General features: G+C 46.2%; 1 protein-coding gene and 1 long non-coding RNA gene across 15 annotated transcripts in view; one reads left to right on the top strand and one right to left on the bottom strand.

Moving 5' to 3' along the window:
* DGKG (diacylglycerol kinase gamma) overlaps window positions 1–25,582 on the top strand; it is a 226,673-nt gene that overhangs the window by 185,346 nt on the left and 15,745 nt on the right. For 13 of the 14 annotated variants that reach the window (XM_021070008.1, XM_021070016.1, XM_021070011.1 and 10 more), the window contains 3 exons: window positions 941–1,118; window positions 23,095–23,215; window positions 25,410–25,470. In XM_021070008.1, the coding sequence (XP_020925667.1) occupies window positions 941–1,118; window positions 23,095–23,215; window positions 25,410–25,470 (360 nt within the window). Of the gene's footprint in view, window positions 1–940; window positions 1,119–23,094; window positions 23,216–25,409; window positions 25,471–25,582 lie in introns of those variants that run through there. The other variant, XR_002337783.1, reaches the window with a different exon arrangement.
* LOC110256381 lies at window positions 3,141–14,707 on the bottom strand. The gene is made up of 3 exons (XR_002337784.1): window positions 9,943–14,707; window positions 5,960–8,411; window positions 3,141–4,625 (listed from the first exon to the last, which is right to left on the bottom strand). It is a non-coding gene; the product is annotated as an uncharacterized LOC110256381 (long non-coding RNA).

The following is a 25,582-nucleotide window of genomic DNA, read 5'->3' as shown; positions in this document are numbered from 1 at the left end:
GTAGGAGAGGGCTTGTTCCCTGTTTTTGACCTTTATATACATATATTAATGACTTAATCCCCAAACGATAGGAGGGCTATCTTACAATGAGCAAGATAAAGAGCTTGGGCTTTGTCATCAAATTCACCAACATTGAATCTCTGTTCTGTTGTTTATCAACTGTGCAACCTTGGATAACTTAGTTTACCTCTCCCGGGAGTGTTCACCTGTAAATGAAGTAGACTACCTCCAAACCTGAGGGACAAGGATCAGAACTAATATATATCTTGCTGCATTGGTAAGAAATATGCCAAAGTAGGCTGACTTTATAGATATGTGAGACAGGGAAATTCAAGTCTTCTGGCCTTTTGTACCTGGCAGGGATGCGGGTGGTAGAGATTGGATAAAGAAACTCTGCTACATCAGCAAGCATATATGCCAAAATTGCACTTAAGATAGAGATGCAGGAGACAGGAAAATTCTGAAAGCCTTCCAGATCTTCAAGTCTTGTGCTTCTGACAAGAACGATAAAATAAGAAGGGGTAAAATGAAACCTTTCTGTCATTTGTTGAGAATCTGCTGTGTTAGGTTCTGGACTCAGTGTCCCTCCAAATCTTCACAATAGTTAGGGAGGGGCAGAATTGATGATAGTGAGATTGGACTGGAGAACAGTTTTGCAGCTGTCTTCTAAACCGTCCCTAAGGCCCTTCTAGATTTATAGACGGTTCCTGGAGCCTTGTGCTGTCCTCCCCAGAGCTGACCAGGACCGGACCTCTCTCATCTCATGATAGTGGCCAAAGCGTTAGGTCTGAGCAGATTTGCCCAAGATTCAGCTTCCAACAGAGGCCAGCTGGTGGCTGAGGGCCTCTCACACTCTTCATGAGACACACATACACACACTTTGCACCTTAGATTGGGATACACTGACACTAACAGATAACCTTTTCTCTCTGCCCCCCAGTGTGACGGGGTTGGGGTGGACCTGAGCAGCATCTTCCTTGAAGGCATTGCTATTCTCAACATTCCCAGCATGTATGGTGGCACCAATCTCTGGGGAGAAACCAAGAAGAACCGAGCTGTGATCCGGGAAAGCAAGAAGGTTGTCACTGACCCCAAGGAACTGAAATTCTGCATCCAAGGTAAGCTGTGCATCCAAGGAAAACTGCTCAAGGTCAGTGCCTCACTGGGAGGGATGTTCATGTTGGTCTGTTAGCAGTCTGTGTTAGGGTCTACAGCAGGCTCTAGAGGTCCTAAAGCCTTCCAAGAACCCAGTGCTCTGGAGGGACACTGACTCATCATCCCTGGTGCTGCAAAGTTTATAGCCTGATTGAGAAGATGTACAAAAGCAAGCCCTAAATGGCAGTCAGTAGTCAAACTGTGGGACTCCATGAGGTTAGACGTCAAATGCTGCTGGTGTCCAGGTTACCAGTGTCATTCAATAACTAAACCCAATAGTCACTTCTCGGCCTTGACCTTGCTGTCATCCGTCAACAACATTTGACCCAACTGATCACTTATTCTAGGAAACATTCTTCCCTTGGCTTCTAGGACTCCACACATTCCAGGTTTCCCTCCTACCCCATTGGTTGCTCCTTCTTAGTCTCTTTTGCCGATTTCCTCATCTCCTGTCTTGATGCTGCTGGGTCCCCAGGCAGGGCCCTCCACTCTCTTCTCCTTTCTGTCTGTACTTACTCCCTTGATGACATCATCGAGTAGTGAGACTTTATTTAAATGCTACATGAGGGCCGGTGACTCAGCAAGTCCAAAACTGAACTCCTGATGTCCCTCCTCCAAACCCTCTCCACCCACCGCCTTCTCTGACTCCGTCGATGATAACTCCAACCTGCCTGTTGCTGAAGCCAAAACATTTGGCACCATCCTCGATTCCCTTTTATCGCACATCTCCTATCCAACCCATCAGAAAATCTGTTAGCTCTACTTTCTTAAAGCATCTAAGATCCAACCGTTTCTCACCACTGCTTTCCTACCACTGTGGTCAGAGCCGTCATCCTCCGCTGCCTGGATTACTGCAAATCCTAACTAGATTCCCTGCTTCTACCTCACCCTATACAGTCTACTGCCACCACTGCATCAGAATGCCCCTGGGAAAATATGTCTGGCTATGCCACTCTCCTGCTCAAAATCCTGCAGTGGCTCAGATTAAAAGCTAAAGATCTAGTTCCCAGTGCTCTACAGCAGGATCTCACTGCTTATCCATTCCAAAGGCAGTAGTAGTCACTTGTGATGGAGCATGATGATGTGAGAAAAAAGAATGTATATATGTATGTGTGACTGGGTCACATTGCTGTACAGTAAGAAATTGACAGAACACTGTAAATCGGCTATAATGGAAAAAATAAAAATCATTATTGAAAAAAGAAAAAGAAAAAGCTAAAGGTCTTCATGTGGCCTAGAGGACCCTGGATGGTTTGACCTCTCGTTACCTCCAGACTTTATCTCTTTATCTTCTTCTCCTCCCCCTTCACTCCCTTGGCCTCCACAACCCTGGCTCCTCCAACATATCAGCCTACTTCCATGAACCAACTATTCTTTCTACCTGGAACAACTAGGTAGTATGCCTTAGGGGCTGTCAGCTGGGCCTTCCCCTTCAACCCACCAAGACACAGAACACAGCTTTCTGAGTGCCCTTAACACCACCTTCAGCCCTACTCCTTACCATCTCTTTCCACCAATGAACCAAATGGTTCTCCATCAAAGTTCCTGGCAGCTTCTAGGATTAGACAAATGAGTCCAGCTGATCCCCAGAGATTATCAATGGGCTGGTGAGCTGGGGGATAGAAGCTACATGTGAGGGCTTTGGCAAAGACCCTGATGTCAGGATGCAGGAGAATGGATTCAAATCCAACTGTTGGCACTAACCTACTTTTTTGCCACCTCAGCTTTCTTTGCTATAAAACCAGCATCTGGTGTTTGATAACTGGATGCATGGGTTTGAACCAGATCACTGGTTTTTAAACCAGACCTGCCTGAGTTCCCATCGTGGTTCAGTGGAGACAAACCTGACTAGTAACCACGAGGACACATGTTCAATCCCTGGCCTTACTCAGTGGGTTAAGGATCCAGTGAACTGTGGTTAGGTTGCAGATAAGGCTCAGATCTGGCGCTGCTGTGGTTGTGGCATAGGCTGGTAGCAATAGCTCCAATTTGACTCAGGAACCTTCGCATGCCATGGGCACGGCCCTAAAAAGACAAAAAAATTTTAAAAAATTTGAAAAACCCAGACCTGCCTATCAAAAATGAAGAGTCCTGGGCCCCAGCCCAGATCTCCCTAATCAATCTCTGGGTTGGTTCCTGGGAATCTAAATTTGTAATGAGTTCCCCCAGACAATCCGATGGGCTGCCAGTTTCAAGAACCACCATCATAGACAAGTGTCTCTGAATTTGGGCCTGGGTTCTTTGATATCTCAGGTTGTGTGTCCTAAGGCTGAATGTGGATCTCAGCAGTAGAACAAAACTTGGATAACCATTGAAGGGAGTGGTTCCTGACTTATTTCAGACCTATGTATTAGACAATCAGATTGTTATATTCCAAAGCAGTCATCTCCATACCTCTGGCTTTGAGACAGGACACGGGAAATTTTTTTCTCTTAGGTCCCCTTTATTTCACACAGTAAGCTTTTCCATTTGTGTAAATTATTGAGTTGAATCATGTGTTCCTCCTTCCTCCCTTGGCAGGGGAAGTTGCGGGTGCTGGCAGAGGGTGGAGGAAGCATCGGAGGTTATAGAAAGTTCCTGCCAATTTTCCCACCCTGGTGTTCCCACCCTAGCCCCCACTCTGGCCTCCAGGATGAGGGCAGAATCCCCCTCTCCTCTCCCAGGAGCTTGGGGGAGCTCTGGCTGAGGGTGTGTTCTGGTTAAGGCTTAAGGATGATGGTCCTCTTCCCCTTACATGCCTTATCATGTATCTTCCCCTTCTTCAAGCAAGAGTAATTTGTCTGCTGATCGCTCTTGACCATCATGTACAGGAACTTTCTTCCCCAAACCCCCCTTTCCCACCCCAAGAATGTGCTTTCAGAGCTAAAAACGAGGCTACTTCCTGTTGTTTAGATGAGGACTTGAGCTGATCAGAGCAGAGGCTGAGGAGGGAGCCTTGGTTTCTGGGCTTTGCAGAGACACCAGCATAAAGCTTTCTTAAAGGGCCATGATCTCATTTAAGATGAGCCATTCATGAGGAAAAGCAAAAGAAGCAACCCATTTTAGTGGAAAAGCACTGGCCTTGGAGGCAAGAGACCTGGATTCCAATCTACGCTCTGCCTCTCACTAGAGTGTGATGCTGGGGCAAGTCCTTTCACCTTCTTGGGTTTCAGTTTTCATTATCAATAAATAGGCAAATCTGACAATCACATAGGTGCTTGTAGAATATAGGTTCCTTACAGCTCCACAGAATTAAGGTGTGGCAAGATTTTGATCTAGTGGACTCCTTGAATAGAACTATACGGCAGGTTTCTTCTTTATTTCAGTGTGTTTTGCCTCACAATTTATAGGCCAGTGGCTGAGAAGGTCAGGATCTCTCTCTGCAGTCTCTTCATTTGTTGGGACTGGTTACTCCCTGGCAATGTCACTGGGATTGGAGGTGAGGGAGTAGTCAGAAGAGAATAGTGGGAGCAAAGGATACATCGTGGAAACTGTAAGAGGAAATGACAACGGAAAAGGTTACTGTCAAATCTCATCACAGATCAGTCTTTCTCCTTGGAAAAGCAACCCAAGAAAGATGGTCAATCAAGTTTAGATGGAATGAGCTCTATAATACCACTGGCTAATTAGAAAGCCACAGTGGTCCTGGGAAAAGCACCAAACTTGTAGTTGAATGACCTGGGTTTATATTTAGGTTTCACATGTTCTAGCCTTAAAAACCTTGGGAATTACCCAACCTCCCCAAGCCTCTACTCCTTATCCATAAAATGGGCATAATAATACCTAGTTTGTTATAATGATGGATGTCAGGGCACCTGGAACATAGCATAAGCTCAAACTTTAAAAAGATTGTCTCCTTACCTTTTTTTTTTTTTTTTTGGCCATTTCTTGGGCCACTCCCGCAGCATATGGAGGTTCCCAGGCTAGGGGTTGAATCGGAGCTGTAGCTACCGGCCTACGCCAGAGTCACAGCAACGCAGGATCCAAGCCGCATCTGCGACCTACACCACAGCTCACGGCAACGCCAGATCGTTAACCCACTGAGCAAGGGCAGGGATCGAACCCGAAACCTCATGGTTCCTAGTTGGATTCGTTAACCACTGTGCCATGGCAGGAACTCCTGTCTCCTTACCTTTAATGCTGTTTTATGTTGGGGCACACCAGTTGAATTCCTGATTTTGAAGATCATATCTTTAGCATTGCCACCTACCTGCACTGTTACTAAGAAAGAGCAGAACTCCTGCCAAACTCCAAACCAGCCTTTGCCTTGGCACATTAAACGTACGCCATCAATTGTACCTACTGTCTCCTTTTGTAGACCGTTCTCATTCCAAGGATAGAGGCTGGATGTTATTCATCTTTGCATCCCTGGTGTCTGGCCCAGTGTAGTTAGTCAAAAAATATTGTGGGATAAATAAGTATTGTTTAACATGGGTATTGTTTCTTCATAGTTTTTATAATGCCAATAAGAAGAGTGATCAATAGTCTTTTGTATTTATATTTCATTTTGGCTTCAAATAGTTTTGCATGTATTAACTTAAATCTAATCCTAACCAGAAATCCATGAACAAGGTTAAACCCACTCCCCTCCATATCCCTATTTCATAGTTTGGAAAAAAGGAGGACCAGAGAAACAATAGGATGGGGGCATCAGTTCCTAGCCCAGCCCCAAGTGGCTAGCGTCCAGCTAGAAATTTTATTTGAGGTCCTACTATGTGTGCTGCACAAGCCAGGCACTCAAAAGACAGAAAGTGCTTTATGACCCAGTCCAAGGAAAGGCTCCACATATCCTGGGTTGAAATTCTGCTCTCCCTGCAAGACCTACCTCAAGGGCCATATTCTTCCTGAAGCGTGTGGTGGCTCCTGTGGAAATGAGTCCATCCTCTGGATTCCTAGAGCATTTAATTTTGCTTTCCATTTTGAGAGTGCACCAATTATGGGTTGCCTTGTCTCATAGACATGTGCATCCCCATTATAAATTTCCCCTGCGAGTACCTGGAAAACAGGGAGCATGGTCTTCATCTTTACGTCCCCTTCAAAGTCTAACATCCTGCCTGGCTCACATTGTTCTACAGAAATGTTTGCCAGAGGGAGGGAGAGGGGGAGAAATCTCACCTTTGGTCTGTCAGTACAGCGGGCAGTAGATTCTGTAGCTGGACAGGAACAGGCACTCAGTGAAAAATCTTGAAGAAAAAAAAAAAAAGTCTTATGAAGAGTATAACGCAAATATTTGTAAGACAGAATTTTGTTTCACAGAACCATTAGAAACTCATTTGATAAGTGAGATGTGCTGGCTATCTTCAAATAAGCAATGCAGATATAGCCTAGGGGACTTGTAGTTGAGAGTCAGTGTAGAGCAAAGAACTAACTATTGAACTAGAAGTTGGGGGGAAAAAAAGTTAGAAAACCCAGGCCTCCCCGCCACTAGCTGTGTGATGTAGTTGAGTCATTGAACCTCTCTAAGCCTCCATTTCAACTCTCACGAAATGGAAACAATTGTAGTTTCTCTCCCTCAGCAGCATCACCTTGTTTTGAGGGTTAAATAAGATCATCCATGTAGAGCACTTAGCAGAACGCCTGGAATGTGGTGAGCATGTGATCTGTAGTTGTCAGAAGTATTGTTAAGTGATATGTGGAAGGTGATAAGTATTTAGTATACAAAAAAGGGCCAAATTTAGAATTTTACCCTCTTGACCTTTTTTTTTTTTAGCCACACCCACAGCATGCAGAAGTTTCTAGGCCAGGGATTGAACCTGTGCCACAGCAGTAACCCAAACCGCAGCAGCAACAACACCAAGTCCTTAACCACTAGGCTACCAGGGAACTCCCCTCCCTTCAGTTCCTCTTCAGAAATTTGGTCTAGATTATCTCTAAATTACCAGTGGCTCTAACAACCGATAACTCAAGGGTTCCTTGTTGGCACTGTGCTTAAGTGTGTTTGGCTGTCGCTGCCAGTTTGGGGGCTCCACCTGAGCAGGTTGTCCAGTGAAGCAAGGTGAGGCTAAGGGTGTCAAGTCTTGAAGCATCAAGGACATGCATGGCACAATCCCCATGAGGCTAGGGAGCAAAGCCCTAAGAGGCACTGCCTCTGGTTCCCTCTGGCCCCACCCTGAATGTGACTGCAGAGACTTCCTACACATCTTCTCAGACTCTTTACTGAGCCTCACATCTTCCCCCATCCAGCCTTCAGTCTCCAGCCATCAGCAGCCTTGAGGCTGGGTCACCCACACCTGGCCCTTCTGGCTATCCAGTAATAAGACTACATTCCCCTTGGTGATTTCTTGGTCAGTCTCATTTGAACTCCAACCAGGGCATCCTAGACAAGCTTCTGAACAGAGAGGGCAAAAATCTCTCCAGCCTTTCACTAATAATAATTAATGAAAGTTAATAATTTTTACAATTCCCTGTAAACAAAGCCAAGGAGACAGACCCTGTTGGTATAATGTACACTTTGAGTCAGTTTCTCAGCAGTGAGGACAAGCTTTCCGTCATTTATCCCACACACACCTACAAAGCACCTACCAAGTGCCAGGCACCAGGGAACAAGGACGAGCAAAACCAGACCTAGTGCCTGCCACCATTAGGGAGTGTGAGAGCCAGGCCTCGGTAACATAATTCCACGGATAGGCATATAACTAGGATCTGTGATAAATGCTAAGATGGAGCATCAAATGGCTACCCAGCACCCCAGCAAGGCCAGCCGCCCAGTGTTTGGCTCACAGATAATGTATTACTAGTCTGGTACTCAACCAACTAGCAGACACTCACACAGGCAGCCTCCTGGCAAATGCATACAGTCGTCATATCTGCTACCCAGATGCCAAGGTCTTGCCCAAGAAAAGGAAAAGCCTCCTGATTCCAAGTCAGTTGATGCCACTACTTTGCAGGCACATGTGGTTCCGTCTGTGCTGTGTTGATCTTCACTAATTGTATGGGTCGTACCCTGAATCCCAAGGCCAGGGAAAGGGGCGCCATCCCGCCATCAAGGATACCATACCAGGCGGAGCTAGAACACAGATGAGGCAGCAGAACAATCAATCGTGAGCACATGATTCTCAAGGCTCTCTCCTCACTTGTATGAAAGCATAACAGAAAGTAGCCAGCTGGGTTCAGGAGCTGTCCAGGGTTGTAGGTTCCCAATTTTCCCATGCGGTGGAGATCTAACCAGAAAGACAGTCACTCACCAGCCACTTTGCTCATTCAGGTTGAAAAGTAGAAATGTTCCCCCAAACTGTGCACTTCACAAAGGTCTCTCTGGCCAAGGTCTCACCTAGAAGCTGAGATAGAGCAAGGCAAGTGACCCCTAAAGAGCCTGTGGGTACTTGGGAGGGGTGTCTACTGGGATTCCCCTCGGTGCTGGGAAGTAACCATGGCAACACACCAGTCATTCCTCTTCAGTGGTGGCAGGCCTACCGGGAGACTCTGCTCTGCTTTGTCACTCAGTCCTTCAAGTGCCCATATTGGAATCAGCATACCCTAAATGGGGCCTGTCTTCCCCCTCTTTACACCCTCCCTCATCTCTTAAAGCCCACTGCCCACCCCCACATTCCCTGCCTTGTCAATGGCATCACCTGTTGCCTAAGCCAGAGACCCAGAGTCATGCATTTCCCCTCACAGTGGCTTGTGGAACTTTCCTCCACCCAGTGTGAGCTCTCTTCTACATCCCTGTGCCTGGCACAGTCTCTGAGACCTCTGAGCATATTAATATTGGTTGACCCAGGGTTAGGGGCATCTGGAGCGGTTAGTTAGAGAATCATATTGGATGAAATGGAACTTGTGTGTGTGATGCTGGTGCGCGATGTTCCAGGACCCCTGTGCCAATGTCTGCCCAAACAGGAGGCCAGGAGGTCTGCCTGCTGTCCTCACTGTTGCCTTCTCCAAGCCCCTGTCTGTTCCCAGCTGCCTCCACGTCACGCAGTCCCTCCGTGCCTGTCAGGCCTGTCTGCTGGACTCTGCATGCTAGGCCAGGCATGTTTTTGCAGCAGCCAGATAAAGGCCACACCACCTGGTTCTCAGGTGCCTGTTTCTATAAGAACTATGGTATTTTCTATGTAGTATTGAAATCTCAGAATCACAGGTCTCTTAGAAATTTAGAGATCATGTTGTCCTCTAGATAAGGAAAGTGAGAACCAGCAGGTGAAGTGGCTGGCCCTTGGCCCAACCAGGACTGAAATGCAGGTCTTTTAGTTCACCCAGACCAGCCCTCTGTCCTCTAGAGCAGAGGTTGGCAAGCTGTTTCAGTAAAGGACCACACAGTAACTGTTAAAATAGGTGGGCTTTGTGGGCCATATAGTCGTAGATGGAACTGTTAACCTCCATCCCTTTAGCATGAAAGTTGCCATAGAAAACACACAAATGGGCATGGATGTTTTCCAACCCACCTTTATTTGCACAAACAAGTAGCAAGCTGGATATGGCCCTTGGGCCGTGGTTTACCCATCCCTCCAGTAGAAAATCATGTGGTCCACAGCCAGCAGCAAGGGCATCCCTGTGAGAGATTATCAGAAATGCAGACTCTCAAGCCCAGGCCAGACCTACTGAAGCCGAATCTGCATGTCAGCTAGATCCCTAGTGATGGTGAATTTGAGAAGCCACACTGGTGGGCCTGGCTGCTCCTCCTGAGAAGGCTGACAAGAAACTTTACAGATTAGAAAAGGGAAACCCAGGGAGATTCGTTGCCCCATCTAAGGTCACTCAAATTGGTGGACCTGAACTAGACCCCAATAGTATTTCAAACCTGGAATTCTTTCTACCAGACTAGCAGACTACCCACTCCAGCCTCCCCATCTCTGCCTGTCCCTGACCCACCTCCAGTTTACTGAAAATTTGAGTGAGGCCATCCTTCATTCTTCTCCACTGACTGAATCCCAAGGACTCTGCCTTCTGCCATGTCTCCTCCCCCAACTTCCTGCCAAGATGGGGAGGGGCAGCCAGGGCAGAATGGTGCCTCCGGAGGCTGTTCCCTCTGCAGAGGGAAACTTGCTTGTACAGGTTCAAGCTGGAGTTAAACTCTAACTTAATTCCTGCCTTAGGAGGTTTGCTGCTCAAAATAGAACCACGGAGCCAAGGAACCTTTCCTTTTTTACATGCAGAAGAAACTTCTAGACTGGCTCTTTGGCAGGCCTAGCCACTTCGAATTTTTCCCTCTTCTGCTTGCCCCGTCTTGGCCCACACACCAGCTCCCGTTCCCCTGTAGCAGCTCATTAGCCCTTTGATATCCAGCACCTTCTAAGACAAAACCTATAGCAACACTCCATGCTGGCCATAGGCTCAGCACAGCCTGAATGTCGCTGTGCTTCTTGAACTGTTTCTAAGTCTTGCAAGAAGTGCTCCATCTTTTTAATTAATCAATAAATATGTACCAGGCTGTTATTTACTGAGCACTTACTTATGGGCCAGGCCTGTTGCATATTTCATTATTTAATCCATCTTATGGCTGAGGACACTGAGGCTAATGGGGTTAAGTGATTGGCCCAAGAATACAGACAGTACCCAACAGAGCCAGACTCAAAACCACCTTCAAGTACCCAGAGTGCTGCAGGCACAGTAGAGGATGCAAACACAGAGTGTGGAGTGGTCTCGACCACTGGCATGCTAGACAAGCACCATGGAGGGGCAGACACACTCCATTAGAGTGTGGGAGGTAAGAAGAGGAGGGGCTTTCCTTAGGAACTCAGTCTCCAGCTGCCCAGCACTGTGCCAGGCACCTAGAAGGTTATCAGTACGTATTTGATGTATGTATGAATGAATGAATGAACAAGGTAGAATGTGTGTGTGCCAATACTTGGAGCTGGGAAGGATTTGCAAAGACCAAATGAGAGAAGGGGACCATGAGCTAGAGCAAGCTGACGTAGCAAAAGAGAAGACTGGAAAGATAGAGCCCCTGGAATAATGTGCCATGGAGTTTGTATATGATCCTTTGAATAATGGGAAGAGATGAGAGGTTTTAAGCCAGGAGCAAGAGGATGAGAGAGTAGCATGCAGTTCAGATTCGAGGAAAGGGAAAGGAACTGGCAACAAGGAGACCAGTTAGGAGGTGGCTGCAGAACACAGACTTCCAACTCTAAGGCCTTGAATGGGAGTCAGTGGCATAAAAGGAAAAATAGACAAAAGCTAACTGGCAGCGAGGGACAAAGGGGACACTACCACGTGGGTGATTCCTCCTTCCCCCCAAACCACCCAGCTTCTTCTGCCCACAAGCTCAGCCTCCATGCCCAAAGCCTTCCCCATTACCAATGGCTTCTTGGCAGAACAAATGCCTTCAGCAGGGCCTTGTGTCTTTTCCACGCAGCCAGCACCCATCTCTGCCCATTTCAGGACAATTCATCCAACACTTGTTAGCCACCTGCTTGTGTTTAGCACTAGATGCAAGAAGTGTTTTGCATTCATCATCTCATTTTAATCCCCTACAGAATCTCTCAGAGACACTTTATAATCAGAAAAATGAGGCCCAGGGAGGTTAATTGACCTGTCCAAAGCCACACTAATTGGTGATCTGGGATCAGAGCCAAGTCCAAGTATTCCAAACCTGGTATTCTTTCCACCCACACCACAATACCTTTCCCCACCTCCCCATTTCTGGTTGATCTTGACCCAACAACCAGAAGGTCACAACGTCCTCGAGCTTTGCCGTTCTGGGAGTGTGTGTCCCTCTGAGCTGTGATTCAGTTGGTGGGTATAGATCTCTGTAATGGACCATATAGGTCTCGTGCCTGAGACTCAGGCTTGAGTAGAACTGGAAAGTCTCAGCACCCATTGGTTTACTCTGTTACATATACTCTACCTGGAATCAAAACTTCCTGAGTTCAGTGGGCCAGATAATACACCAACTAACATTTCACCTTCAAGCCAAGAAAGAGGGCATTCCATTTAGCAGGACCAAGCTGCTGACAAGCCTTTGCTGAGAGGAGCCGAGGGGAGGCTTACCCCACTCTAGGCCCCCTTCCCTGCCCTTAGACACCCCATCACTCCAAGGCCTTTCCTACCTGCCTTTACTCTGAGCTTATTTCTGGAGTCAGATCGGCCTTGGTTTGAATTCCAGCTTTACCATATGCCAGCTTTGTGACTTTAGGCAGGTTCCTTCACCTCTCTGAGCCTTAAGATTTTTTTTTTTTTAATGCTGGGATAATAGCTTCTACCCAACAGAGCTGCCATAAGGATTTACAACAATAATAATTAAACTAATTAATACTAATTAAAAGCTTTATAAAATCTCTAGACCTAGCCTAGAGTCTGTGCCCAGTAATAGTCCTTCTCTTCATGGCCTCATTGAACCACCAGGTCAGGATTCCTGCAGCCCCACTGCCTCCCAAGCCTTTTCAGACAGTCTCATTCTTGGTCTCTCTTAGAGGCAGAATGATATCAAAACGTCATTTCAGAGCCATTTCAGGAAAACATTTCTTCCGGAGAACAACTCCACCAGCACCCTGCCCTCCCTCCCTTCTGAAGCACCTGGCCCTTAGGCACAGAGAGCACTAGGACTCCCACCCCATCCCCACCCCCACCCCCAATGTATGGAGGCTTGAGCACAGCCCTGCCAAACCCAGGAAGAGAACGCCACACAGAATGGAGGCCCTGCCCGTCCCTCCTTGGCAGAAACTGGTGACAATGGCCATTGTGAGCCCACACTCGCTCTTCCTCTTGCCTGAGCGTAGGGCAGCACAGAACATGCTGTCTTCTGCACGGTGTGAGGAATGGCAAGACCCAGACGGGCAGGAAACCCAGCCTCCATCTTTGCTGGAAGGGCTCAAACAGACCTGGAGGAAAGAAGGCCCCCACGCCTGGTCACAGGAACAGAGGCCCAAGTTCCACAACCAGACAGCCGGAGCAGAGGAGGAAACCCCAGCCCCGCCTGGGGACCAACACATTTCCTCTCCCTTCCACCCTGCTGCTCTCCTCCTCCTCAGAAAGCGGTGCCTCTGGGCTGCTTTTTCTTCCCATCTCCACCTGGAATATCCAGAGTCCAAGACCGCTCAGTACTCTCGGATGCTTTTATGCCCTGATGGGCTTTACAGACCCCTGGGAACAGAAGACACCTGCAAACCAATGTGCTGAGGGCACAGAGGAAACACCCATCAGAAGGGGTGCCCAGCTGGACCAAGGGTGTCATGCCTGGAAGGTCTTCAGATCCTACTCTGTTCCCTTATTGCTCAGCCCAGGAACACACACACACACACACACACACACACACACACACACACACACACACACACACACACAGGCAGGGAAATGAAAGGAACAAAAGCACTCATTTCTCAGTAAAAAGCTCCCTGTTTTAGAGTAAAAGAAGTTGAAACAAGGATGCGTCTCTTGTGAGGAGGGACAGTCATTCTACAATCTCAAGGTCACGCTCTCTGCCCTTCACAATATCTCTGCTCCCCTTTTCCTTAGGGCCCTTCTGCCCCTTCTCATCCTACCCTCCCCACTCCTCCTCCATCTCCACCCCTTTCCTCCTCCTGCACCACCTTCTGGGGGAGGGGGGGTAACATTAATTACCATCTGCAGAAGGCGGTGCACTTACTATGTAGCAAAGACAGCTTCCTGAGGACACCCTCTCTAAAGACACATAAAATCCCAGTAATAGCCACTGTTGTTCAGAGGCTTCTGTGTGCTCTCTGTGCAGGCCCTGAATGGCGTCACTTCTAAACCTCACCAACAACCCTGCTGGTGAGGCTGTTAGAGTTACATTTTCCAGATAAAAGACTTGGAGAAGCTAGGCAGCAACTCTCATAGTAATAGAACTAGTGAGCACCTAACGGTAGGATTCAGACCCAAGTCTGTCCCAGAGCTGAGCTCTGTGCTTCACAACTTGGCCCAGCAACACCTTCTTTACTCTGGGTTTACAAAATGTCAGGGGATGAGCCCCTGGCCTGTTTGGTTTGCCAGCCAGGGGGCCTCTTCCTTTATGTTGTGTCTGAGTTAGGATCTCTAAGGAAAGCGCTGGTCAGAGATTACCTTTCAGGGATACCTGAGGGCCAGATGGGCCAAGGGGGAGGGGTAAGTTACAGCCTTCCTTACTCGCCCTTTTGTACCTAAGGAAGCCCAAAGCTCCCTCCATCTCCATCCCCCCACCCCCAGCCTGTTTCAGGCTGCCATGCTTCTAAGCTGGCTTTGAAGCTCTCTAGCTGAGAGCAGCCTTTCATCTGCACGGATCAGACCCAGTAGGAAGCTTAGGTAGGCTGATGGATGCCGGGCTTTGTTGAATTCCTGAGCCGTCAAGGGCACATGGCCAATCCCCATGGTAATCTGAGGCAGGAGAGGAGCCCAAGGTGACGCCTGCCACAGCCTTGGCAGGTGGAGTCTGCCAGCTACCACGCACCTGTCTCAACTGCAGGGCTGAACCTGGCCCCTTGCAAGATGTGTGGGGTGGGGGGAAGGAGGCTTGCACCCTTTCTTTCTGAGGAGAGTAAGAAGGTCCCATACCTCCTGACCAATGTACCAGCTCTTCAGTTACCTAGTGATAGGGGGGTGTTTCTCTTTTTTCTTTCTTTCTTTTTTTATTTTTATTTTTTTTATTTTTTGCTTTTTAGGGCCGTGTACATGGCACACGGAGATTCCCAGGCTAGGGGTTGAATCGGAGCTACAGCTGCTGGCCACAGCCACACAGGATCCAAGCCGCATCTGTGACCTACACCACAGCTCACGGCCAAGCCAGATCCTTAATCCACTGAGCAAGGCCTGGGATCAAACCCGAAACTTCATGGTTCCTAGTCGGATTCGTTTCCACTGGGCTACAATGGAAACTCCAGATAAGGAGCATTTCTAATTGCTGTTTACAGAGCACTTTCACATTCTTTATCTCTTTTGTCCTAAAAATAATCCATGACGTAGGTTTTATTATTGTCCCTCCTATGGGTAGGGACACTGTGATAGGGGAATGGAATTTGTCTCATCTCAAATTCATGGGTTGAAACCTTAATCCAATGTACCCCAAATATGGTTGTATTTGGGGGTAGAGACTTTAAAGAGTTAATTAAGTTTAAAGGAGACGGTTAGGGTGAGCCCTGATCCAATCTGATTGGCGTCCTTGTGCAAAGAGGACACTGGCCCAGAGAAAGACCCTGGGTTATGCGTGAGCACAGAGGAAAGACCATGTGAAGGGGCTGGCCATCTGTAAACCAAGGAGGCAGACTTCAGAAGGAGCCAACCCTGCGAGGTGCAAGGTATGCCTTGATCTTGGCCTTCCAGCCTCCAGAAATGTGAGCAAACAGATTTGTGTTGTTTAAGCCGCCCTGCCTGTGGGATTTGTTATGGCCGCCCTAGCAACCTAACAGACCACGGGAAAACAAATAACCTGCCCTGTATGGACGCAGCTATTAAGCGTTAGCCACAAATTCAAAAACTTGTGCAGAGTTCCGCAGCTTTTTCCTTTATTCCCTGTGACTCTATATTTGTCTGTCAGAGGCCACGTATTAAATAGTGACAAAATTTTGCATCTTGAATTGTTAGATGCATACCCGACAGTAAGGGCTTCAGATCAGTATTCAATAACTAGGGTTACCCACTGAATTGATAGGATTCCAGCCCAAAGCAAGAACACATCTCAGTTCACCTGTGCTACTGTAACCCAGGTAAAAGGACAGTGCCCAGAGGTTTTACGACATTATACAGCTGCTCCAGGGGATGGGGCCGTCTTCCTCACCGCTCTGAAGGGATCGCTCAGAAACTCTCTGGCCATCACATAGTCAGGGTTTTAGCCCCTCCATTGAGGGCTGCTTGATTCCCTGGGGTGGCCCATTGCAGCCCTCAAACCTGAACCCCGGAGTGCTGATAGGAGCAGGGAGCAGGGGAGAGTGAAATTGAGGGGAGCAAGACATCCTGCTAGGCTAAGGGTCTCGCATGCTTCTCCAGGACACCATAAGTGAGGAGCACTCCAGGGCACACCCAAATCATAACACCAGTAACATCCCTTACATCTTAAATGACTGAATTACCATTAATATGAACCAGCAGCCTAGATGAGAATGAACGTAAAGATTATGCATCGAGAGAGAGGTGAAAACCAGACTGGGTCATCATCATCTGTCATGTGCATGAGTTAATTCATGGAAAACCTGTTACCCTGTTCCATCTAGGCAAGTTGTGGTTGTTCTTATTAATCATTAATTTTTCCTCTGCAAGGTGTGTGGGGTGGGTTCTTTGGCACTAAAGCACATATTTTTTTTTTGACATTTTGTTTTATTTTTTTCCACATGACCTAATTCCTTTTTTTTTCTTTTTTAAATTGAAGTATAGCTGATCAACACCTGAAACTAAAGCATGTATTTCATTCAATTTATTCAACAAACATTTATTGGGAGGCTTTTATACACCAAGAGCTAGGCTGGTTGCTAAGGATGTAAAGAAAAACAAAACAAGAATACACCCATGCCTTCAGCGCTCTGTGGGGTCGGGAAAGTGATGTGCACAGAACAGGTGTCACTGGGTGAGATGCCCTGAGCACAGGAGAAAGAAGGAGCAGGGTGCCTGGGGTGTCCTGGGGGAAACAGTAGCTCTTCAGGCAGAGGGATACCTGTGCTGACCTTGAATGCCTCTCCAGCAACCAAGACATTGCTCCTTGGCTTCCAGAGGGTTTGACGAGGGAAGATGTGTGGCTAAACCTGGAGCGTTCTGCCAGCTGTGTCAGTACTGAGCTCCAACCCCTCCTCCCGACAGCGGCAGGACTAAAGAAATAAAAGCGAAAGGGGGCTGTTGAGATCAAAGAGGTAGGAAAAGGAGCAGAGTCAGGGAGGAGTGTAAAGGAGGAAAAACAGCCGGAACAGACACGCACTTGATCTAAAGCTCACCTGAATTTACAGCCTTTGTGTGGAGGTGTGAAACTACGAGAAACAGTGGAGATTTTTTAAAATGTTTTAGCTTGAGTATTATGGTCTGGGGACTCTTGTACACAACTCTAAGAAGGTGGATAGATAGGCTGTTGGGAGTTGTCAAGGGGGAATGCAGCAGAAAAGGAAAGTGAAACTAGTGTATTTTGGGAGCCATTGTGCAGGCACTTCCATACCCACCTCTGTCATTTCATGTTTAGTCACACTTTGAGGTCATTATTATTATTCCTAACTCCTGCTTTTCAAGTGAAGAAGCCCTGGATCAAAGCAGTCAGGAAGTAACTTTTGATATTCTCCTTCACTCCAACTCCTGCTTGTGTTTTGGAGCTGTTTTATTGCCTAAGGCTCAAGTTCTCCAACTTGAGTGTGCTTCAGAATCTTCCAGAGGGCTTGTCAGAACACAGGCTGCCGGTCCCAACCCCCTGTGTCTCTGATTCAGTAGGTCTGGGTGAGGCCTGAGGATGTTCGTCTCCCACAAGTTTCTAAGCGATACTGAGGATGCTGCTCCAGGATCATGCTCTGAGGACCACTGGCCTGTGGGGATGACCGACCCAGTTACCCAGCCCAGTGCTTCCCAAATTGTTTGCATTTTGGAATCACCCTGGGGATCTTTAAAAGCAAATACTGATGCCTCTTTTCCAGGCACACACATTCTTTTCTCTTTCTTTCTTTCTTTGTAAATTGAAATATAGTTGGTTTGCAACAGACAGAATCTACCATGGAAATCCAGAAGCTGTTAAAAGATGTGAAAGAATGCAATCCAAAATGGGCAGGTATACAACAAAGTGATTCAGTTATACATATGTATTTTTTCAGATTATTTTCCCTTAAAGCTTATCACAAGATATTGAATATAGTTCCCTGTGCTATGGAGTAGGAGGCCCACACATTCTGATTTAACTGGTATGGGGCAACCTGGGCATCATGATTTTTTTTGGCCATCCCAAAGGCATGAGGAAGTTCCCAGGCTAGGGATGGATCCTGAGCTACAGCAGTGGCCTGAGCCACAGAAATGGCAATGACTGATCCTTAACCCACTGCACCACCAGGGAACTCCTGGGCATCATTACTTTTAAAAACTCCCAGGTAATTCTAACGTGCAGCGAAGTTTAGGAACCACTGACCAAGCCTCACCTCTTGCCTCTGATCCCCATCACAGTCCTTTCCTTCAGCTGCCCACTCCTGGGGCCACAGGTAGAACTTGCCATCCACTGGCACTGTTCACAGCACATCCTGCCAATCCCCCTTCTCAGAACACCTGCTCCTAAAACTCATCAGGTCTCTTCCTGGCTGTCTCTCCTTTTGTCTAGTCCATCATCTCCTTCCCTATTCAGTCTAGACCCTATGGTCCAGTAATTACTGCAATCATCTCTTGCCTGCAGCAATACATCAACCACCCTGGACTTTCTTTGACCATATTTCTTGGGAATAGTTTGAGGAGGAATATCTAATGAGACTGCAGGCAGGCAAGTCCAGGGAGGTTTCTTGAAGTTGACAGCACTTGAGGTACTTGATGGGCAAGTGAAAGTGGAAGAAGGCATTTCAACCAGGGACACCACTTAGGTAGAGACACAGAAGAGGGAGATGGCAGGGTTTACCCAGGGAGCTACATGTTGCTGTGTATGTCTGGAGCAGGGACTTGGCCTGACAGTGTCAGGCAATAAAACTGCAGAGGCAACCTCTTGCCAGATGGGGGTGGGCCTTGGGCATGAAGCCAAGGAATTTACATCTTTACAAGGTTGAAGAGCAGTTGATAGTTTTTTTGAAATGACTTTTACATTATAGCAGTAATACATACTTATAGAAAATGCAAAACACCTAGAAAAGCATAAAGCAGAAAATAATAATCACCTTTAACCTGTTTACCCAGAACTCACCACTGTTAAGATTTTGGGGGAATTTGTTCTTTGCTTCTATGCATATTCTTACTTAGTTAAGGACATGCTATAGAAGTAAGTTTATATCCTGCCTTTGTACTTAACATTATAATGTGCACATTTTTTTGTTAAAGTATAGTTGATTTATAATGTTATGCCAATTTCTGCTATATAGCAAAGTGGCTGAGTCATATATATATATATATATACATATATATATGTATATATATATATGTATATATATATATATATTCTTTTTTCATATTCTTTTCCATCACGGTCCATCCCAGGAGACTGGATATGGTTCCCTGTGCTATGCAGTAGGACCTTGTTGTCTTTCCATGCTGAACGTAATAGTTTGCATGTACTAACCACAAATTCTCAGTCTATCCCACTCCTCCCCCCCTTGGCAACCACAGCTCTGTTCTCTCTGTCTCTGTGTGTTGAAATTTTGTAAATATTTTACTAGTAGTATAAAATTCTCCTATAGGATACCATGTAATTTATTTAACTATTCTCACACAGGTAGGAATGAAAGAGGGGGAGAGTTCACTGTCATAAATGATGCCACAATATTCATATTTGTATGAACTTAGATTATGTCACTAGTTTCTTGTGATCAGTATCAAGAAATTAATCAATAGTATTGAAAGTTTTAGACCCATTACCAAACTTCTTTCTAAAAACTTTTCTGCCAGTTTACTCTCTGATCATAGGTTTGAAAGAAGGCATATTTCATCTACTCTTCCTAGCGCTTGTTGGATGACACAAGCAGATTTGCAATTATAAAATCCATATTAGATGCTGAATCCAGAGGCCTGATGAGAACTGCTAATGCTGTCCTTGCTGTTCTGTCTTTGCTTCCACATTCCTCCGATTCCCGTATTCCCATTCTTCACCTTTTTTCTTTCTTGGAAAGCATATATTAAGTGTTTGCTGCACACAGAGCACTACACAAGGCTTTGTTACCAAGAACAGTGCTGAAAGGCCAAGTTCTGTGGTTGCAACAGGTTGGCGCCTAGCCCCAAATCCTTCTTTTACAGTTCTATGAAAAAAGAATTTCAGGATAGTATTTCTCATTAGGTAGAAATATTTTTTATATTTTCCAATGAAATTTCCAAGTGAGTTTATTGCTGACTTAATTTCTTGGCGCATCCTGTGACTGTCCAATCCTACATATGATCATCCCTGTCACAAGGTCATTCCAGGACCCTGGAATGTCCTTCCTCTTTCTCCTTCCTAACCCAGCAAATTACCTTGGCATTCATCCTTCAAGACCTCTCTGAAACATCTGTGACACCTCTCTTCCATACTTTGCCCAGTCAGAGTTGGTCACTCTGGCCTTCCTGTTCCTATAGTTCAAGTACATTTTCTACTACTAACACTTTTTCTCCCTCTTGGCCAGGAGTCCCTTCTAGAGCATTTTGTATTCCCAGTTCTTAACACAGTGTCTAACACTTGGTTGCCACTCTGTATCTGTTGAATGAATGAATGAGTGAGTGAATTAATGAATTCCTGTTTTACTAAGGTACAAGGGCATTCATTCCATATTAAACATTAATGAGTTGAAGAGTGTAAAGGCAATATGGAGATGAATTGCCAAAATCACACTCTGAATCATTGGTACTTAGGTTAAAACAGACACCTGGTATATCAGATGTCCTGATCCTGGATTCTGAGTTCTGAGTTTAAATGTTCCCTGTGCCTGGACAATGACTTGTACTCTATTCTGTTTCATTTTCACTCTAGGTTTAGTTTCTGCATAAGTATAAAACTGTTTTATAGGTATCACACAAAAGAAGAATCTTGTGGTCCAATAAGTTTGGGAAACAGTCAGATATATTTCTTTCTGTCTGAACTTCCTGGTAGGCATGTGAGGAATTTGAAAGATCAGGTAGGCAATGGCAGAGGAGTAGAAAAGCAGTCAAGCCTTTCTTCAGTGGTAGACAGGATTCATCCTAGCCTCTTTATGCCAGAGAAGAGTCAGAGCACAAATTCAAAGGCAGCATAGCAAAAAGTGTAACAAGATCCTAGCCCCTTCCTCTACATTTATCTCCTGAGTCCCACGTTTGTGTAAGCCCCTGCCCCCCACCCACCCACCATGCTGATGAGATCAGCCTGCATTACTGCTCCTCCAGAGCCAGGAAGCAAGGTAATGTGTGGGAAGTGATAGCTGCAAGGTAATGTGTGGGAAGTGATAACAACTTTTCGACTTAAAGCCATTCAACAGGAAAATTTGTTAAAAGACCAAGACATTGTAAAAGCTGAAACACTTGAGTCTATTAAGTCCCCTGCTTCTTAGAACATTTTGTTACCAGGGAATGTTTCAAGGAGGGAAAACATTGAGCCATCACAGCACTGTCAGCTATCAAAGCCTGGTACAGAGAGCAACATTTTACAAGACATCTGTCTCTCTGCCAACAGAGAAACTCCTAAAAAGTTCTGCCTCTCTGTTCTCCTTTCTCCTGTCCCAATATAACTCCCCCACCCCCCTCACCCTTGCACACACTCTGCATGTCTCCTCTCCCTCCCCATCGCTTTTCCTCCTCCCCCTCCCTCCTTCTCCCCTCCTTCTCCTCCTCCTTTCTCTCTTTCCCTCTCCCTTCTCCCATTCATAACCCATATTGATTTCACAGACACTGTCAAATGACACAGCTAAAACTATTCAATGGTTATTCAACAGACTTTGGTAAGAAGGGAGCTAATTAAGTGACTAGAGGTTTAGACATTTGTTGTTGGATCAAGACTCCTTACAAGAGCCTGGAGCACTCTTCTAAACAAATGCTGTCCTTTCATGGCTTCTGGTTCCAAGTCCAAATGAGATGAAGGCTTTAAGGGGACAGGATCTTGTCACAGATATGAAAAAAGGAGCACCAGACAAGGAGAATGGGAGTGTTGATGGATGTAGAGGGGGAAACCTATGTACCTGTCACAGAGAGACGAATGCAACATGTGTATCTCTTGGTATCTGGTGTCCTTCGGTAATCTTTAGTAAGTTAGACTTTAGCAGTGTTTACGCATTTGTGGTCAGCCCAATAGTTTGTTTAACTGTCTTCATTAGAATTACATCCATCAAGAGAATGTTTTTTAAACAATAGTTAGTCTTCTAAACAAAAAAGTTAAGACAAACCCAAATATCTCCTTGCCAATCTTAATAAACACTATTACACTATACCAGGAGGCACCTTAGAAGACAGAAGCCATCTGTTAAATAAACGAAAGCATTCACATTATACAGTTTTCAATTAAGTGAATATGAATAGGATGTTAGTGATCAGGCACAACCTATGAGAAAATTACCCTTGCCTTAGGAGGTAAAGGAATTTCCATTTAAATGTTTTTCTCTTTTAAAGAATCTGCCTTTTTATTTTGCTTCTGTTTTAAATAAATAAAAATCGTGTTGTAAAAATGAGCCTTGGGCCCGACATCAAACCTTAATCCTGCCATTGCTTTCCCCAGAAATTGGACAGGCACAATGCAAGCCCCAGGAGCTCTGAGAAAAAAAAAAAAAAAATGACCTCTTCTAGATGCTGAATCAGAAGCAACTGCCACCATGGGAGGCCATCAAGCCTATGTGACTCCAAGCCCGAGACTCATATTTTCTGTCCCTCTTTTTGTACTGTGGAACTGAGAATAATCTGGTGTAGGTGAAATATTCTTTTCCTTGGCTCAGATTAGGCACCTGGTGTCCTGAAAGAGGTCACTGACTTCCCCAAGGATGTCCAAGGAGGTTGGCTCACCACTGGCTTACCGCAGGCCAAATTTGAAGTTAATTAACCATCAGTCATCGTCAGTAGGGCCAAGATGTTATTCAGACATTCAGAGGAGAGAAACCTGATCCAGCTAAGGATAACGACCTTCATCAACATTCCTTCCTATCCTAATCCCAAACCAGGGTGTCTTTAGCTGCACTTGGGGGGGGGGGCTGAAAAGTATTTCGGAAATAGCTGGTTCGTCAATTACATTACTCTCCATTTGAAGAAGCTTGTGGATGCATCAGTCTATTCATTGGATGCATGTTAACCTTCTGAATCAAAACCTTTTTTCACTAGAACTGGGTTTCTCTTTATGAAAAGGTACATTTATTGGCCTCTGGGGAAATTCCCTCTTCAAAATGAGGATGAAAATTCTGTTTGGTGGGAGATGAAGGGATTTTGACAGATCTAGGTTGGCCATCTAGGGACCAGGCTTTCTGGCCAGAACCAGACTGGAAAACAGAGAGATGTGTATGCATTGCTTTTGCTTGTCTCACTCTACAGATCTCAGTGACCAGCTTCTTGAAGTGGTGGGGCTGGAGGGAGCCATGGAGATGGGGCAGATCTACACTGGCCTGAAGAGTGCAGGCAGGAGGCTGGCCCAGTGCTCCTCAGTCTCCATCAGGTATGACTCATCACCCAGCATCCTTCCATTAACATTCTTACAAATAACAAGGAAGCCACCTTTGGATTTCCATGCAGGGAGATTGCGGGGGCGGGGGGGGGGGGCAGAAGCTTGATAGCATTTGTAAAGAATGCCTTTGGATACCATTTCCCAAGCCAGGTGTAACACAACCATCCAGGACATCAACTCAGAGGGTCCCACCACCACCAGTTTGCTATTCTCTTGGCATGAATTGCTGAAATTCTCTAAATAGGATTGTAAGATTATGTGGTCCAGAGAAGAGAACTAGAGATCCGACTCCCTGTCTTCTTTATCTTTACAAATTCAAATGTTCGGTGCATGCCAGAGGGCATACTTGGACAAAAAAACAGGTTCTCTGCTCTATGCTGCCCTTTCTTGGATAGCGGTCTTAGAAACACTTGTATCAGAATTAGAAATCCCATATACCTTTGTAAGACAAACCATCAAGATCAACAACCCTGTCATAACTGACTAAGAGGATGACAGTTCTTTAGCGTATAGACCATACAGTTCAGCCCCTGCAGGCTCCTGGAAGAGATGGGGTCTAATGAAGGTGCTCCTCTGATTTTGGTTGCTTCTGTTTAATAAATGCAATAGTCACAGACTTTTACCCACCTAATTATTTCAGGAGTCTTTATTCCTTTCCGTTTCTCATTTTATTTCTACAGGTCCAATCTATCCATATGTTGTGTTCTAAAGGAGACCACAGCATGGTGGTTCCCCAAAGTTATTTAAACACAGAACCCTTTTATCCCTTAACCTCTTGGGCAAGTGTCCTCAGAGCACACTTGGGGAATCTCTGTTCTTGCTGCCACCCTGCATCCCTCAGCGAGGTCCTCAGAGCTGGTTCCCTGATCTACCCACTAACTCCCTTTCTTCAGTCCCTCGGTGTCATCTCTGTCTTCTCTATTATTCCCTAAATTGTTGCTCCTCTTTCTCTCTGGACTGTTGTTGTGATGGGGCCCCTGTTTCCCAGGTTAATCTCTACAGTTCCTTCCCTGTCCTTTCGCCATGACTCTCTCACTGAACAGGTCCAATCTTTTAGCACATCCAAACCATCACATATGTAGACCAGAGAATATAATATCTTGATCCCTGGAGAATTTTAAAAAACCTGTATAAGAGGTAGCATATTTCCTGTTTCCAGATAGAAACAAGAGGGGGTGAGTCGAGAGCCCAAACCTCCTAGGCATTCCCCAGATACTCTCCTCAGCCCCCCAAACCAAAACGCCACTCTCCTCTTATTTGTTTTATTATTAGGTTTATTTTTTTTATTATTAAACTATCCTCAGGCTCTTTCAGAGAATCATCTCCATCAAAACAGCTTGCCTTCCTCTTTTTATAATTTCAGACACAAGGCAGATGCTAAACCCAGGTGAGGGCTTTCTGGCCAGTGGGTGGCAACTGTTCCCTGCTCACCCAGACCAGACACCCCTAAAAGGACCTGCCTTTTCTCCGTGTCTTTCTCCTTTAACAATCCATATGCCAAAGAGGTCTTGACTCAAAGCAAGAAAGCAACACTTTCTACTCTCCCCTCGGGAATCATATTCCCAATGATCCACTTTCCCAGCTAGACTAGGTCCACAGTCCGTGCAACCAGAGTCTACTGTTGTTCAGGAGATAGAAGAGGGGATGGTTTAGTTTTGGGGGCAAGGCAAGACACACTCAGACCTGAGCTGTACCTCGTATTAAGTGGGAGACATTACCTCATTGACATGATGCAACTGCTCACTCACCATAGAACCTATTTCACCATTTCATAACCTTTCCCTTTTCACTGTGGAGTTTTGGCATCACGGGCAGGCCCTCTGGCTGATTGTTTGATGGGGGTCTTCTCAGCTGTGGTGCCACCATACTTGTTGGACCCTACTTCCCAGACTCTTGTGGGTGTCACTGCTCACCCAGGACCGGGTTTCTCACAGTAGGGTCTGAGAGAGGACCAAAGCAACAGATTGGTCCACAGGGCTCATTCAGAGGCCGACCCCTGGGCCTAGCCCAGGCCTGCTGAGTCAGGACCCCTGAGGTAGGCTCAGAAGTCTGTTTTCAACAAGCCCCCCAGGAGAGTCTTCCTGGGGCACATAAGGTCTTCCAGTGTCTGCTTCTCTGGTGGGAACAACCCTCATCCTCTGACTCCAAGAAGCTCACTGGGCTCTTTCTGTTCTTTGGGCTCCAGGACAAATAAGCTGCTGCCCATGCAGGTGGACGGAGAGCCCTGGATGCAGCCACCTTGCACGGTGAGTTTTTCCCATCTTTGCAATGAGGGTGGGAAGCTTTATTTGGGCCCTTCAGGGGGCACTGACTTGATATGAAATCACTGAGTCTCAGAGTTATGGGGGCTTTGGGAGA

The sequence above is a fragment of the Sus scrofa genome, chromosome 13, assembly GCF_000003025.6.
Source record: "Sus scrofa isolate TJ Tabasco breed Duroc chromosome 13, Sscrofa11.1, whole genome shotgun sequence".
Lineage (NCBI taxonomy): Eukaryota > Metazoa > Chordata > Mammalia > Artiodactyla > Suidae > Sus > Sus scrofa.
The sequence above is the reverse complement of the archived record's forward strand: the minus strand, read 5'-3'. Positions and strand labels throughout refer to the sequence as shown.